General features: G+C 34.8%; 4 protein-coding genes across 10 annotated transcripts; all 4 read right to left on the bottom strand.

Moving 5' to 3' along the window:
• Window positions 1-272: 272 nt before the first annotated feature.
• LOC120215869 (mitochondrial outer membrane protein porin 1-like) lies at window positions 273-1380 on the bottom strand. The gene is made up of 5 exons (XM_039213400.1): window positions 1335-1380; window positions 1154-1249; window positions 1006-1067; window positions 675-901; window positions 273-579 (listed from the first exon to the last, which is right to left on the bottom strand). The coding sequence occupies exons 1-5, from the start codon at window positions 1375-1377 to the stop codon at window positions 273-275; spliced, it is 735 nt and encodes a 244-aa protein (XP_039069331.1). The 5' UTR covers window positions 1378-1380.
• Window positions 1381-1629: 249 nt separating this feature from the next.
• LOC120215886 (16.9 kDa class I heat shock protein 1-like) lies at window positions 1630-2454 on the bottom strand. Its single transcript, XM_039213413.1, has 2 exons — window positions 2244-2454; window positions 1630-2162 (listed from the first exon to the last, which is right to left on the bottom strand). Exons 1-2 carry the CDS (start codon window positions 2356-2358, stop codon window positions 1642-1644), a joined length of 636 nt encoding a protein of 211 aa, XP_039069344.1. The 5' UTR covers window positions 2359-2454; the 3' UTR covers window positions 1630-1641.
• Window positions 2455-3535: 1081 nt separating this feature from the next.
• Window positions 3536-10258, bottom strand: LOC120215969 (isochorismate synthase 2, chloroplastic-like). 7 transcript variants are annotated; one of them, XM_039213498.1, is made up of 15 exons: window positions 10087-10258; window positions 9804-9992; window positions 8031-8281; window positions 7599-7716; window positions 7372-7488; window positions 7124-7270; window positions 6957-7031; window positions 6811-6879; window positions 6025-6143; window positions 5865-5922; window positions 5116-5226; window positions 4857-4941; window positions 4423-4520; window positions 4017-4122; window positions 3536-3648 (listed from the first exon to the last, which is right to left on the bottom strand). In XM_039213498.1, exons 1-14 carry the CDS (start codon window positions 10174-10176, stop codon window positions 4039-4041), a joined length of 1611 nt encoding a protein of 536 aa, XP_039069429.1. In that variant the 5' UTR covers window positions 10177-10258; the 3' UTR covers window positions 3536-3648; window positions 4017-4038. The 7 variants fall into 7 exon arrangements, 3 of the variants coding, with proteins under 3 accessions (XP_039069429.1, XP_039069428.1, XP_039069430.1); XM_039213497.1 differs by having other exon boundaries at window positions 4017-4109; XR_005525008.1 differs by having other exon boundaries at window positions 3600-3648; window positions 4017-4109; window positions 4857-4907.
• Window positions 10259-12852: 2594 nt separating this feature from the next.
• On the bottom strand, window positions 12853-16641 carry LOC120215968 (NAP1-related protein 2-like). Its single transcript, XM_039213496.1, has 10 exons — window positions 16392-16641; window positions 15429-15551; window positions 15274-15324; window positions 15011-15082; window positions 14778-14888; window positions 14633-14694; window positions 14108-14168; window positions 13943-13999; window positions 13811-13846; window positions 12853-13082 (listed from the first exon to the last, which is right to left on the bottom strand). Exons 1-10 carry the CDS (start codon window positions 16518-16520, stop codon window positions 13023-13025), a joined length of 762 nt encoding a protein of 253 aa, XP_039069427.1. The 5' UTR covers window positions 16521-16641; the 3' UTR covers window positions 12853-13022.
• Between the last annotated feature and the right edge of the window lie 374 nt (window positions 16642-17015).

The raw sequence follows: 17015 nt of genomic DNA, 5'->3' as shown, positions 1-17015 counted from the left end.
AATTTCAAATCGTTTTTCCTTGCATTCTGGGAAACTAAACAGTTGGTCATTGATTGAAACATTAAACACTTGCATGTGCCTACCCAATTCTGACATACACAGAAACAAACACATCACGAGTTGCAATTTGCAAGGTGAATAAAGAAGAGAAAAAGAACTACCAAAGAGCCGAGAAATGAAGGCACCCAGTTTAACTGGCAACGTAGACACAAAGAGTGTAAGCAGAAACGTGGAACATCAAACAAAAATAAGGCGGCTTTATTTCATAAATTCTAGTGCTTGACTGCCATTGATACTCCAATTCTAGGAATACTATTATGGTCCCTTAAATCCACCTCCCCTGAAATGGAGACATAGAGCTTTCGCCAAATTTCCTGCTGAAGAACGCCACCGACTTTGCCATCGGTATTCATTCTGGCCTTCACCAATGTGAACGGCAACACCGCATGCTGCGCTCCGAGCGTAAGTGTGCTTGCCGCCTCTGACATCCTATGCTTCAACTCGGCTGCGATTGCCGTCCTCGTTCGGGGATTCAGCGGATGGTACAGCGATGCTTTTACGCTGTCGAAACCATCACTCCTGCATTGTCCACAAATGCTATGGTTTTCAAATACATATATTGTTGAACAGTATAAGTTCTATTCTCTCCTCTAGATTTCATACTAAATGCTCACACGGTCAAGGAAGCAACAAGGAAGGCGCAATCCAAGCTGAAACCGGCACTGAATTGGTCGAGTGCCCTTGTTGTTATGTCGATGCCCACATCAGCTCCCAGAGACACGAAAGTGCTTCCTATTACACCCGAGATGTTTGCAATCCGATCGAATCGGTTCTGAGTGTTTGCCTTCAGCCCTAAACCAGCACTGAACCCCACATAATCACGCAAGTATTGCAGTTCTGCCTGTTAGTACAATCACCATTTCGACAGTTTTATTGACGTTTATCATGCATCACATCGTTTAAGTTTCAGACGGCATGTAATCTCGAAAGATATCGAGTACATACCTTGCCAGAATCTGGAACAATAACGCTAAAAACTGTGTTCAGTCCAGGCAAAATATCTTCAACTGAAAAACCAATAAAAATCCGAGACTCAATGAAGATCAAAATTCTGGAAAACAAACATAATACACGAAAGAGTGAGGAAAATTACTTTGACAAGAGAAATTGAAACTCCAATCATAAATCTGGTAGCGACCCTGTAGTGGTTGGGGTTGTTGAGCTTGACCATAATCCTTGTACAGAACATCTAACAAAAAGATTCAGAATGCTAAGTATGAATGAACAACATCAAACAATTCTGAATCTGCATTCAACAATGTTATGGCCTTAACCTCTAGCTTTTCTGCCTATGGCATAGTATAAACCAGGATTCATGGTGCTCAACATGGTTTTATATATATATATATATATCTATATATATACACCTATAAATGTTCCAGGAAAACATATTGAGAATAAGAAGAATGTACCAACAGGGAAGCTTCCAAAGTAGTGACAAAGAAACAAGAGATCCATGCATATGAAGAAATTTCCAGGAACCAATCTTATTCATGGGGAAATTCAGGTTTATTTTATGCTTCATATACATATTTATGATATTAATACAACTTTCTGTCAAATCATTTCTGTCCACTCGGTTCAATCAAAAGTTCGACAAATGAAAACCCCAACAGAAAATGCAATAACAACAGAAACAACGGCCCCTTTATTTTTCATAAGGAAGTTGATTGCCATCTCTAATGGACCTTCACCTCCTTCCCATCTCTTCACCATCTCTTTGGGAAAGCTTGCAACTCGGCTAGCCTCCTTTCCGGTCGTCTCTCCTTTGGTGGCTTCATCGACCTCTTCGCCACTGTACCGCTGCTCATGATCTTCGTGTTTGCTTTGATTTCGATCACCTTGGTTCATGTCACCAGCGTGGTGTTCATCGCTTATCTTCTGCTCCTTGTCTTCTTCTTCCGCAACCGATAGCTTCGGCACCATAATGTGGAGAAAATCGCTATCGAATTTACCGTTGATCTTATCGGTATCCGAATTATCAGGCAAAGGAAAGCTTTGCTCGAAATACAAGGATTTGTTGTCATCAACTATTCTTTCTCCACTGATGATTATATGACCGGATGAAGCAAGCTCAAGCCTCAGCTGCTCCTCCTTAAAACCTTATTCAACATACCACAACACATGAATTAAACATCAATATACATATATGAAGGAAAGATGTTGGCAGTATTGATTTGTACCAGGAAGATCAACCAAGAGATAACTGGCCTTGTCGTCATGAGTCCAATCAGAGGAAGGCTCAAACTTCTGAGCTACACGGTTGCCGGAGTGTCTTTGATCACCGTCATCAGCCATTTGATATGTCAAGAATTAAGCAAATTGCTGCTTTCTTTTACTGATGACGCTAGTAAAACAATCAAGGTCTGCAATTCTGATCTGATCTATAAATGGTCTTTTTCCCCCCCTATAGGTAGGAGGATGAAGATGATCATTTGGTTCATAATTGATCATATATAGGTATGTATGCTGGTATCTTACGTACAGCTCTTGTTTCTTGCGAGCCTGTACGTGTTTATTCCTAGCTTCACCTATAAATCTGGACTTTGCTCTTCTTCATTGAATTTGATACCTTAGCTTCCTACACATTATATTCTTGCACCATCCAACAAGACATGTGTTCTATAAACTGTTCCAAAACATATAATTTTGAAATATGATTTTTAATACAAAATCCCAAAATTATCTAATTTCTTTTTCATACTCGAACACATTCGAATTAGCGTATTCTTATATGTTACTACAATAACGATATGAATTGAATTAAGAATCAATCGATATTCTAAATATATTTATTTAAACTAATTATATACATATATTATGTATTATATACATGATAATGATTCAAGTAGTAAGTTTGTAACTTTGAGACTAATTGATATTCTAAGAAATTGATTGTTAGATTTCATAATATGTACATATGTAAATGAATTGAAAATCTATAAATAACATGAAAAATCATATTAGATATAAATTTAACTAAATCAATCTTATAAAACACACATGTGGTTGAATTAATCAACAATTCTAATTATTTAATGGAAAATTTTAATTAAATAAACGAGATATAACACCATTATTGCGTATCAATAATATGACATATAAATATATATAATACTTCAGAGTTAAATTAAATGCACAAATAAATTATAAATATTATATATCTAATAAAAAAAGCGTTGGAACTGTGACGTCTGCAATCAGCCTCGCTGCTCACATGCTCTCAACTCAACCCCTGTTAAAGCTGCATTTAGATATGACCAGGGATGGTAAAAATTTCAAATTTTTTATATGATTTAGAGAATTTTTTTTTATTTTGTATTTATAATTTATTTTCTTCCTCCTAAACTGAATATTTATAAGTTAATTTTCTAACATAATATCTTACGTTCGACTTAGATATGATGTTCATGAGCACTATATAAAATAATACATGAAGATTGCGAATTGAATAATAGCAAAGGTTATGTTTACATGTAAATTTGTTCATTGATAAACAAGAAAGAAAGACTAACCTTGTTAATTGATAGTTTCCAAATTCTCAACTTTTGATTGCCAGGGAACCTCAAGTTGAAGCAACTTGGTGAACTGCATAATAGAGAAACCATTAAGGACCTGTTCCCACACCTACAAGACACAGACTATGGAACAAGGTCGAATCCTGTGTTACTCCGGCTCTTCATTTCTATATTCAGATACGAGCATGGATTCAAATCGCGGTTGCGATCGCATTTTCGGTCTCACAATTGCGGATATAGAAGACTCTATTGCGGTGATTGCGGTCATACAATAACGGTCGCAGAGGGTACCGCTACCGTTATATAGCGGATACTATCAAGGTTGCAGACCGCTATTTAAATATGAAAGTATGATAAACACAGGTTCGATATGCAAATCGTATGTTGGAGAGCATTCGATGATGCATGCATGTATAAAATTCGTGGGAACACACTTACCTGAGATGTCTTGAGTTCTACTTCATCCCATTCTAAAGAGGGATTGCTGCCTTCTACTATCCCTGTTCCAGCGTATATCAATGCTCCGAAATCCTACCAACTTAAACAGTCAAATATTTTGGTAACAGTATAAGTGCTTTCTTGCTACAGTTTAAAATGATTAACCTGAGTCACTACAAGTATAATAAGCTAATAATTTTGTTCGAGATCATTGGGATAGGAGAGCTTTGATGTGGAATCAGGTAAGATTTCATGTCGGGACATACGAACTTTGAGGAAGTTATATTGAAAATTTAGGGGTGCGATCCCATCCCAACACCCCTCGGTCCATCCTTATAAGAATAGTATGTTCACTCAAAAGTGAAGTATGTACTGATAGAGGTTATTGTTAAAACTATTAGCTCACCTTTTCCACTAATGCTGACCTTATACCAACTGCAAACTCACTTTCTCCTCCTCCGAACCAACCAACCGGTCCGGCATACATCCCTCGGTCAAACATTTCTGAAGGAAGCAAAGTTTAAGAAATCAGTACAGAAGCCACATAAAGGTACTGTAGTTTTCTAAAATACTGTTAACTGGTAGCCTATGTGCAATGCCTCCTCGTATGCCGAGACATATGCTATAGGACTTTTCATTCTCTCTAAAGTATTTGCATTCAACACTTACATATGACACATGGATTTGAGGTGACAATCCTCCAAATATATGAAAAACTTATAAAAATTCAGTATATCTGTGTCGGATGCATACCACATCCGACACTCATCCAAGTAACAAAACTGAAGAATAAAAGTAAAAAACATGCTATATACTATATAATATACTATATAAGGATACCAGTTTCTGAAATGAAAAGGCGTGCAGTTTCTGTCGGAAATCCACACACTGCTGGAGTTGGGTGGAGAAATGACAAAATTTCAAACTGCCAAGGAACATAGGAACAGAAAATTTATCTCAAAAGCAAAGCTATAGAGAAAATACCACCCAAATCTGACAAATTTATAGTTATATCCTGAGACTACTACAGTTAACAGCCCATTGAAAAGCAAGATCAGTTCTCATTATTTGACATATGAAATATTTATAATAGTATCACCTCATCATCTTCCCTTCTCAGGTTACCAGCCAACTGGGCGAATAAATGTTGAATTCTTCGAAGCTTTCGTACAGTTTTCTTTGGCTCAATGACAACTCTATCACATACAGACTACAAAGCAGAAAAGAGTAATATGATCACTTTTTTTTTTCCAGGAAAAAGCAGATGCTTTCATTCAAACTCTACGAGGTTAAAACTTGATATTCTTTATATTTTATAAACATATTTAAAAATTACATATGAAAAACCATTTAACTTGAGCTTTTTGGGAAACTTAACAGTAACATATATACAGAAAAGATGAAGTAAGATTTTAACACAAAAGATTGGAACATAGCCAACGTTATAGGACAGACAAGGCATCTGATATCATGAAGCATTCATTGTCGAATGTATCCCTGGTGATCAAAAAATAGTGTGTGAACTGCATGCATATGACACAACAATATCACATATTCAAATCGCCATATAGTAAGTATAATGGTTGAAGAAAACTGGTGGCTTCCCATGATGGCATCATTAGTCCATACCCTTTCATAACCCCACTCAAATGGTGGTAATGTTTTCATCTTTGACATTTGATGACATGTTTAAATGCAGCAGAAAGGATGCACGAAAGATTCGGAGAGTGCATCAACCTAAATGATTCTAGGGAAAAAATTGACTACATACAAATCCTAACTGTATGACAGTATTTTCTTCGCCAAGAATATCAAATAGACAATTTAAGATATCCGAACAAAACTTGCCTCTAGTTTGTTTTGTATGCTGTCTCGTACTATAATAAACTCCAGGTGGTCCTTGCGGCTACATGATTCATAAGAAAAACAGATTACAAAAGAACTCAAGTAATATAACATTGAACAAACGGAATTTTTAAGGTAAATAGTTGAGAGTAAGAAAAAGAACCTGGAAAGTAGATCATGCTCTATTTGAAGATCAAGAGTTCTGGATTCACCTCTAGCGCGGGTTCCTGCCAGTGCCTCGCTACTAATGCTTAGCCATTTTCTGTGAAATAGTTGCTCTGGCTATTCACAAAAGTTTGTATAAGTCAAAGCAAGAACAAAAACCTTAATGAAAGTTTCATCTTGAGACATTTTTTGATGCTCGAAGCAATTCAAAACAACCTAATTTTCCAGTTCTCTGCATCATTACTTCGTCTACAAGAAAGTTCCACACCAATACACTTCTGATCAAATACAGAAGGCAAAGAATAAAAATTCTGAACAGCAGTAACACCAGGCCCAAGAACTTCAAAACTGGTGCCAAACAATAGCATGGAATACGAGGACATTGTAAATTATGATCACTTATCACTTTGCAGAGGGTATAAACTATAAACAGTCTATCTGATACCATGAATAACAAGTATCATTTCAAAGTGAAATCGAAAACAGTATGTGCATTTTTAATAAAAATTATGCATGATATCTATTAACGACTGCACTGGAGAGGTGGAAAAGAGATTTTAAGTATTTGACATCTTACAAGCTTTCGTTCACCCATGTTTAAACTTCATCCATGGTCTCAAGACTATACCAATCAAAAACCAAGCACAATTCATATAAGAAGGAAAGGTATTGGACACATTTTTTTCATAGGGGAAAAGAAAAAGTGGTGATAGAAATAAAGAAAACCGTGGTAGAGTAGCAAAAGAGCTGTATGTTGCACAACAAAATCTGCTGTCACACTTACCGTATTTCCTACAAATGCTGGTCCATTTGGTGGCTGGAGACAAAACTGATAAGCATTTTCACCTTCAACCTGCAGTAAGAATATAGCTCAATGATGATTATCTTAACTTATTACAATTTACAGAAGAGAATGGAAGAAAAGAGTACCTGCAGACATGCCAACCACGCTATAGGATCGATATTTGTAGCAGTTAAAACCCTGCTGCTGCGGGCAAGCACAACCTAGTTTTTCATGTTAGAATGATTATCCGACAGCCTGATGAATAGAGAAGAAGAGTAGGACTAGTGGACTACGGTTTAGGGATTAAAAATACCTTAGTGAGCGGTGAGCTGTTTGAGTTTATTTTCTGCAAAGCTCTCTTTACAGCAATATCCCAATGTGTCTTATTCGGAATATGATTGTTTCTGAGGATGAATTCTCCGGAAGCTTCTTTCTTCAACTTTACAACAACTAAAGCAATCTTCATAAATGGAAATTTTAGTTAATTGTATAGTACTAAACAAATCAAGAGGCTATTATAGTTGTACATGATGAGTAGAATATATTCAGAACTTGGTGCACCTGCTGCATTGTGGCTTCAAGTGAATCAATGGCCTCGTCCCACGTCCACAAAAGGGCATCGTCCCATGCAATCGTTACGGCGAGCATCGAACTTCCTTCAAGCTCATCAAACTCCACCTGTCATTTGGTATCTAGCAGCAGGTTGTTTAAATACTAAAGAGAGAAAATAAAGGTAACTGAATCATTCCTCAAAAAAGTACTTGGTCAACAAAAACAAAGCTCTCTACCTGAGGAACCATGAAGTAAAATGAACCAAATGCCTTCCACTCAGGTGATATCTCGGCCCTTGCATCAAAACGAATTGCTCCATACGCACGAATCAAAGGGCATTTTGAAGACAAAAATCTTCAACCCAGCGAAAACGAAGATGTCAGAATTCCACCAGAACAATACAACTAAATTCCAAATTTTGCTTTGACCAGAAAATTAAACACAAGTAATAATGAAGTTTCTACATATATATTTACCAATGTTCAAATTCTTCTGCGTATCTTGTGAATTAAGTCTGTACTGTAATTTAGTCATACTTCTGAAAACCGAAATTTCAGCCTTGACTCAAATAATAACCCTTAAATCTATTAAATCAAATTATACTATTTGTCTATGATTTATATTTAGCATAAAAGAATAATGGCAGAATTTGACATATAATAATTTACCTCTTGATAGACCTCCAATCGTGATATGAGAAAGGATGAAGTTGTTGGAAGAAGACGGCGGATCCGACACCGGCAACACCGACAAGATTACGGTTAGAAGAGGAGTGCCCATTTCCATTGGTGATGTCCATCAAGAGATTGGATCCATTTCCATGGGCTCTGCTTCTTCTACCAGAGAAGAAGCAACGTGGAAGAATCTGGTCTTGAGCATGGAGCCACTCTATTGCTTCAATTTGTTGCTGTATGGGTACCTTAAATTAACAAATTTACCAATTTCAACCCGGTCGTGAGCTGTTATTTGCGCGGGAAGAATGATTCCTCCGACGGATTTTCATAATCGTTTTCTAACGGTAGGATTTAGAATTTAAAATTTTAGGGTAAAGTGCACAAATGATCTCTTGACTATAGGGGATGCTTTTTTGAGTCCAAAAACAATTAAAACTTACAAAATGATCCCTTGACTATAATGCATTATTATGTTGAGTCCTCTGACTATTCATATGTTCTAAACTGATAATTTTTCGTTAAAAATTGGTGGCCATCTGAGCTTGACGTAACCTCTTGATTGAGATATGATAAAATATGATCTTAGAACCATTTGAGTTGTATTTTTTAGATCGACTCTTCATTCACATTATGTCCTAGAGTCGGTGCTTGAAATATTATGTCATCGGACTAATGCTTAATAGCAACAATGGTGCTAGTATACATCATTAAAATATAATTTTATTATATCTCAGTTAGTACGTTAATGTTCAACTCAGACAATCGTCAAGTTTTTAATGGAAAAAGACGAGCTTGGAACAATTGAATAATTAGGTGACCATTTTGTAACTTCGAATAATCGAGTGACTCAATGAAACAACATCCTATAACCAAAGGATAATTTTATAACTTTTATAATAGAAGGACTCATTAAAATAATATCCCAATTAGAGAATTATTGTATACTTTACTTAAATTTTAATACGAGTTTTAGTTAAGTTATTCCAAAAGGTTACATTAAATAATTATTAAATTAATTGATTTAAGAATATTTGTCCACTTTTTTAATCTCCTCACCTGTAATTACCCCACATGTGTTGGTGTGTTACAATTATATATATATATATATTAAAATCAAGAATATTATACGTATTAATCATAAAAATCTATTAAACTAATTTTAAAAATAATATATAATAAGTTATTAACTTTTATATTGTTGGTTGAATTGATGTTTGATTAACTCGTAGATGCATCAACTTTGATCCTAAATAGTTAAATTTATTGATTTTTTAGAATTAGAATTAAATTGATATAATATATACATCGACTAAATTTATTATGTAAATAAAAAATTATATAAAATAGATAGAAAACATTAAAGACGTGATTAGTTATTCTTATTAGCCCACTTTCAAAATTGAAAAGGACTGAATTGTTATTTCTTCAAAAGAGACCAGTTTACCTCATTTTAAAATTAAAAGGACTTAAAAGTGAAATTTTCAAATTCTTTTGCAAATTGAGGCAAAAAGATGTCATGCTATAGCTAAAAACACAAACGAAATGGAGGGATAAGGTATAGGGCAGAGAATGATTAACAAGCACCACAACTTGGGAGACAAACCCCACCACGTGGCAGCATCCCATTTCGCCATCCTCGTCAAGATGATATTTCAGATAAGAAACAAAAGCACCAAGCTTTTCTTTTGTTTTTCTTACAGCACACCTTAGATATATATATATATATATATTCAAAGAAAAGAAGAGAAGAAAGGTAAATGAGTTTACCTGGAGTCGAATAATGCCGGAGGTAAAAGCAGGGGGGTTGCATTTCAGCTCTCTAACGGCGGAGTTAAGGCTGTCCATGGCCATCGACGGAGATGGAACCGCCGCCAACGTGCGTGTCTCGATGCTGCCTAACGGGACCTTGGGGTCTCCTTCGCATCCGTTCATGGAGAGCGTGCATACCTGATATTTCTGCTCCATTTCCATACCAGTTTTTTTAAGTAAGAAATCATAAATATAATGAAAACTGGATATAACGAGTAGTAGAAAAGAAAGAAAGAATTACGTTATGGAGGGAATAAGTGTGATTGCTGCATTTGGTGGTGTCTGAATCGAAGAAACGAGTTAGGCAGTGCCTTGCTAATGCAGCAGCCATGGCTGTTTGAAGATAAAAGAAAGATAGAGAGAGTTGGGATTTTTGGCAGCCTCAAGGAGTATATATATATATATATATATAATAAATGTATAGGCTATGGAGAGAAAAAGGGAAAAGCTCCCATACTTGAAAGAATTTGAGCAGGACATAGAATTATGTAATTCCACCTTAGCTACGGTTCGAAAACGTATTTTTTGCACCCTAATGAATGATAATTTAAGATTAAATAATATTATTGTTTAAAATAAGGTTTAATGCCCAAATAAGTATTCAAATTACACTTTTGTGTGCTTATATTTTTTGGGTCATCCGGGTGCCTAATAACAAACGTTAGCATTTTAGGTGTTCATAACGTAACAACCGTTAAATAAAAATCGTTATCCATTCATTGTTTGACATGCGTCCCTGTTTTTATTTTTTTATTTTTTATAAATTTCTAATATATTAAAATGAAAATAAATAATACATTAATCTAAATAAAACTTACCATGATCCTCCCCTCCCCAATTGTATTTCTCACTCATTCTGTTGAAACTCTCCTCCTCTCACATTCTCTGTTAAAATCTCCTCCTTCACTGTTTTTACTGAAACGCTTCTCCTCCACTCTCACTCTCATCCTCATCTGTGTTTCCTGAATTGCCTCTTCTATCCTTTCACTCTCATACTCGTATGTTTATCCTGAAACTAGGATTTTGGATTTGTACGAATAGTTTATCTTCAAAATTGTGAAAGATGTCGACTGAATCTTCAAAATTTTGTCATAGTTTAAGGGTCGAGTATTGTTATTGCGGAATGAGGGATCCAATTTGCAGTTCAAATGTGTCTCGAAACAAAGGAAGGAGATTTTATGGTTGTTCGAAATTGAAAAAAGTAATTTTTTTGGATATGCTAATTGAGTGCGTAAGACCGTAACAATATCCGAAAATTCCCAAGATGAAGCATGTTTTTTATAGTCAAAAAGTCTTGCCAGGTAGTTATTAGTTTGCCTTGCTTAAGGACAAGCAATAATTCGAGTTTGGGGTATGTTAAGTGTATAAAGTACTAATTTTCCTATCCTTTTCCCATAGTTATTGTTAAATTCAAGTTCAATTTATTTGCATTATTGGTATTTCATGCACAATTACAAATTTGTCCTTCATTGCCGAGTTGATATTATATTTTACTAATTTCTGTGGAAAAGATGTTATGGTGTGTGTTATTTTGTGTAGGATAATAATGATTGGATAAATATACCTCATCTAAGTAAAGCACAAAGGATAAAACATAAAAGATTGGACTTCCACACAGAGTTTAAAGAGGATAAAAAGTCTTGTTCACAAAGAAATTTAAAGATAAGAGAAAATTAATAGTTCTTTTATTTGAATTAAAACTCTCCTCTAACAAGAATCAAAGGAACGGACGCATCTCCTATAAAAGAGAAGACGCACAAGAAGAGCGCATGCAAGAGAGGGAGAGAGATTCTTTAGCTAGTTAGCAAACTTTCTTGTTTTCTTTGTTTCCAATTTATGTTGAGAATTTTCTTCATCATGTTCTTTCTATACCTATCCATGAACTAAATCTATTTGGTTGGGGTTGTTGAGATTTTGTGGTTGTGAAAACTTTTGGAATAGTTTAAGTTCTTGATTTTCTTCTAATTCAAAGTTTGTTCATTGCGAGTTGGATAATATTCGACTCGTGCTCATTAAAAAATTATTTTGTTCGATTTGACTCGTCGCTCGTTAAAATTTTGATCAGCTCGTGCTCATTAAAAACTTGTTTCTCGATTTATGCTCGTTAAGTTTGTTACTCGTCTTGTTGCTCGTTAAGCTCACTAAAATTTTTATCTTATTTTTTTAACTGTAGGTGAAATCTATTAAAACTATATAAAACTTAATATAAACATAAATTGATAAATTCAACCAAAAAATTATCAAAAGAGTGTATGAAACAAATTGAAAATCTAACTCTGAAATAACAATCCACAAATACATTAAAATAATAATTATTAAATAATAATTAGTACTTTATTATTTATTAGAAAATTAATAGATTATTCATTTATCATCTATTAGTCGAATCTACTAAATTTTTATTAAAATAATTTAAGATAACTAGTAAAAAGTTATAAAACAAAATTTACGAATTGCTCGCGAACTTATCGAGTCGAGTTGGACTTTACTCGACTCTGCTCGTTAAAGTCTCGAGTTGAACTCGAGCTCGAGTCAAGTCAACCTGAATCAAACTTTTAGCAAGTTTCAACCAAATCGAGTTCAAAATGCTCAACTTATTAAATACCCCTAAACCCTAATCTCATTCAAGTAATCATTTCATTTTGCCTTGTGTTCTCCACCTTTGCTTTTAGGGCTTTACAAAACATCATAACTTTGATCCATTCTTTGCCCCTTTTTGCTGATTAAAAAGCAATCACTCTTGATCACAAGATTCCTCAAACACTCTGGATTATGATGGTCCAAACATGATCACATCAAGATATGTAGGTTGAAAAGAGGATAATAGGCCGTGACAAATGATTACAATGTGTGACAGTTAACGGACTACCATAGAATTGATGAACGCAAGGTCACGACATATAAAGCAAACTATGGTTATAGGGCAGCCCGGCTAGAATGCGAGATCGGTTCATGTCACCATGGGGAACATACAAGTTGATTAAAGAAGGGGTAAAAGAGAGACGGAACCAAAAAAGAAAAGAGCTAGACCTGTGCCGGCAATAATGCCGGTTGCTTATCCAGCAGAGAAACCTACCTTAAAGATGGTTATCCTCCCATAACCTTAATTAGTAACTTTACATAAGTTCTTAATCGCAAAGCAAGCAACAACTATATAACTAAAGGTCAGATGTGACTTCAGTTATCATCTTCTTCATCATCATCTTGATCATCGTCATCATCAGAGTCATCTTTTCCCTGTCAATGGAAACAAGATAAATGATAAAAAAAATTGGGTCCACAAGTCAGGTTCAATGGCAATTCTACTATTCCCCTTAAACGTGCTTGTCATTCCAACCTTAGGAAAGCTTGTGACCGAAATACATGTGTTCACTCAAATAACGATAAAATACATCAGATACTTCGAAATCACCACAAATTCCGATACTGCTACTCCAACTTCTTCCATGCTTATAGGATTATTAGAACCAATTATACCGATGACTACCTTAATGGTTTAATCACACATGCAAATTTAAAGTCCAGGTCCAGGTACAAGTACAACAAACCAAATTCATGCTGCAAGCTCTAGGAGTATATCTCACACAAATGTCACCTTCACAACCGCTCCAGCGAAAGAAAATGAGCATATACTTAGAACTAAAAGGATGCATCCTTTCCAACCATTTGAGAAACCCTAGTAAGGAAGCTCTATATTCACATTTTTGTTATTAGCAATTTATGACTCAATTGATGAATTCAAATTTTAACTACAAGCTAAACTCTAGTATGCATGTCCTACAAACATATCTACAATGAAAATAGACCAATCTACTCTCTCTTTATTGAAAAATAAACCAAAAATGTTAAAATAAAGACCACAAAACCTACAGCATGCCATTATCCTGAAAGAAAACATGCTAGAACAAATGGTACAGGAATATTATGCATAATTGAAAGAAAAAAGAAGGCAAAAGATGATGTACCTCTTCATCATCCTCAAATTCTTCTTCATCAGCATCCTGCATCAGGTTATGAAAAAAATTAAAGGAAGCATAAGATGATCTTAAATGGTATAAAACAAAACCAGGGGAAGAATCCAAAGGAAATGAAGTTACATTGTTGAAATATGTGAGGGGATTGGGCCATAAATCCTCCTTGATAATCTCTGCTACCTGTAGTGTTTATCAAGTGAAAGCTTAGGCCAGGCGCCAGCTCCTTAACAAAATGAGAAAAAAAAAAGGAAAACCTACATTCACACAGCACATGCATAGAGAGTTTACCTCATCATGAATTTCATCCATGTCATCTTTCTGCTGAGCATCAGAAAACCAGGTAAAGAAGCTGCATTCATGTTTAATAAATTTAGTATAATATAGAGATGGTGGTTAAGTGAAAGAGGCAAAATCAAATACAAGACAATGGCATAAATGACCCAAACTTTGCAGTACAGCAAATTCCTACCATGTTAGAAGTTTTAATGCAACTTAATAAACTAAAAGAAACATATAATTGCATACTATTTATAATCACAATACACAATAATACATAATGCATGTGTAATCTTAATTTGTCTGCACTAAAAAAGGAAAACTCTATCTGCCAAGGTTTAGCTCTACATAACAAAAGGAAGATGACTCATGAAATAACTAAGATTCTTATAAGATGCTAAGCTGAAGTTCAATAAAATCATTGAGAAAACAAAAATGAAGTGACTACATTACACAACAGAGAAATTAATCTCAGGTTTTATGTGACTAAAGTCCTCAGGCTGGGGAGAAATTTGATTGACAAATATGATAGCAAACCTTTCTTCAGCAAACTGTCGCTTGTTTCCTTTCTTCTCATGGTCAACTCCATTTGGCAAGCCCTTGACATTTAGAAAACTAATTTAACATGATAACCAAAAGGAAACAAATAACATGAGTAGACATGACGAGAAGAAACCCTTACCATGCCTTCTTTCCATTTGATTTTGGTAGCAGTAATCTTGGTTCCTTCATCAACGAAGGTAAAGGTCTTCGTAAGCTTCACATCTTCAAAGTATGGATTGGGATCAAAGTTCTGAAAAATATAACAAAAGTCAGTCAACAAATTGTGATGACTGATTAGACCATGATTAAATGTAAAATGCAACTTCAATTTCCTACAGAATAAGGTAAGAAAAGGAAAATAAATAAACTTACAAATGTAATGGAGTAGCCAGATTTCAAATCTTTAAAATCTTCCACTTCAAGTGAGCTAATATACTTAAATATCTATCAAGCAACAAAAGGTTGAAAATAAGAAGAATGAATAAATAAGAAAGAAATTACCTAGAATTACAGATCAGGAAAATCCATAACACTTCTTATAAATGAATGAATAAATAAATGGAACTAAAAATAAATTTTGCAAAGTAATATAAGTGCAGAACCAGTTTCAGTTTGAGAAAGAAGTGTTATTAAACCTTCTGATCCTCTTCATTCAAAAGTTCACCAAGAGCAGGATGACTCAAGAACTGTACATAAAAGAACAAATCAACTCAAATCCTTCTTCTCAACATGGAGACAGATTTAAGGGAAAAAAATCCCTAAATTGATAGGAAATAATAGAAGAGCTTACAGCTGTTAACCAGAAATCAGAAATCGACTTAATCTTCTCATTCCGCTTATCATAGATTGGCTTGCGTATTTCATTGTACTTCTGCTCCACTTCCAAAACTTTCTCACTCGCCTCCTCATTAATCTACAAAATACCAAAAAATGAACACCAAAAAATTAATATAGAAACACCAGATATAATCATTTACCACTTACAAATAAGCTCAAAGCAAACATATCCAAATTAAATCACCTCAGCAATAAGACATGATATCTTAAAGTAACCCCGCTAAACAAAGTGTTTAATGACTCTTTAAGCCACGTGGTAAGAGAACAATTAAGGGTCTCGGTCATGCAGAACATAAAAATGACATAGGAAGCTGATAAGATATAGAAATCAACAATCCAGTTTAACAGCTTCCTGCAATAAGACATAAAAACTTAAAACCCCGCCCCCCAAAGAAAAAAAAAGGTTTAACGAAGCCAGGTACACTTAACACATGGAAGAGAATAATCAAGCTTACTACAAAAATGCAGAACACAAACGACATGGGAAGCCGATCAGATACAGAAATTAACAATCCACACCACATTACCACCTTCTCGAAAAAATGACGTTATACGAAAAAAGGGACCTTTCAAAAGACATGTTTAATAAAGGAAGTTGACACTTAAACACGAAGGAAACAATTAAGCTCGTCCAACATAATTCAGATTGATCAAACATATAAACCACATACAAAGTTGATCAGGTACAGTAAATAACAATCAAAGAAAAACATTAATTTCATTGACTGGACACCCGTAATTACAGAAAATCCAATACTTGGACACTTAAAATCAGCCCAGATCAAGACGAGGAACTCCAAAATTTTCCCTTAGAATTCCACAAATCTTCTCATAACCGTAAACAAGCACAGTAAACAGAGTGAAGAACATGGCTGGGTATATAACTGAAAGCGAAATGCGAATTAGAAAAATGGACCTTCTCAAGCTCGTCTTGGATCTCTTGAAGCTTCTCAATGGCAAGAACGAGGTCTCCGTCGATTTGTTCAGAGTTCTCTTCTTCTCCCTTCTCTGCTACCTTCATCTTCTTTCCTTTGTCTGTCACCATTTTTCCTTTTCTTACAGCCAAACAATGAAAAATCAAAATCCTAAAATAAAACAAATGCCTATTTCCCTCTGTTTTCTCTAAAACCCTATTTTCCCCCTCTCCTCTGATATCGACGGGGGAGAAGAGTGAGGGAGCGAGAGGACAAAATCCTAGGGTTTTGGTAGTTTATATATTCTCCATTGGAGAATATTTTGGGATATATTATGGATCAATAAAAATCTGACAGCTGGAAATCAATGGTATTATAGTCAGTTGGCTGATGAATTTTGGGGGTAGTATAGGAAATACAATGAAAGATTCTCCATACTTTTGTTTAGACAGAGAACGGAATCTTCTTAACTTCTTCTAGCAAGGGCCAAGCGGTCAAGGTGAACATTAGAATTAGATTATTATTGTTATTATTATTATTATTATTTAGGCCCTTTTACAAATTATTCATCGATTGTAGAATATTATTTTGTTAATTTATTTAATTATTAAAAGTTAAAAAAAAGA

This window comes from Hibiscus syriacus, unplaced genomic scaffold (genome assembly GCF_006381635.1).
Source record: "Hibiscus syriacus cultivar Baekdansim isolate YM2019G1 unplaced genomic scaffold, ASM638163v2 tig00110156_pilon, whole genome shotgun sequence".
Lineage (NCBI taxonomy): Eukaryota > Viridiplantae > Streptophyta > Magnoliopsida > Malvales > Malvaceae > Hibiscus > Hibiscus syriacus.
Note: the sequence above shows the minus strand (reverse complement) of the source record. Positions and strands in the feature narration are given on the sequence as shown.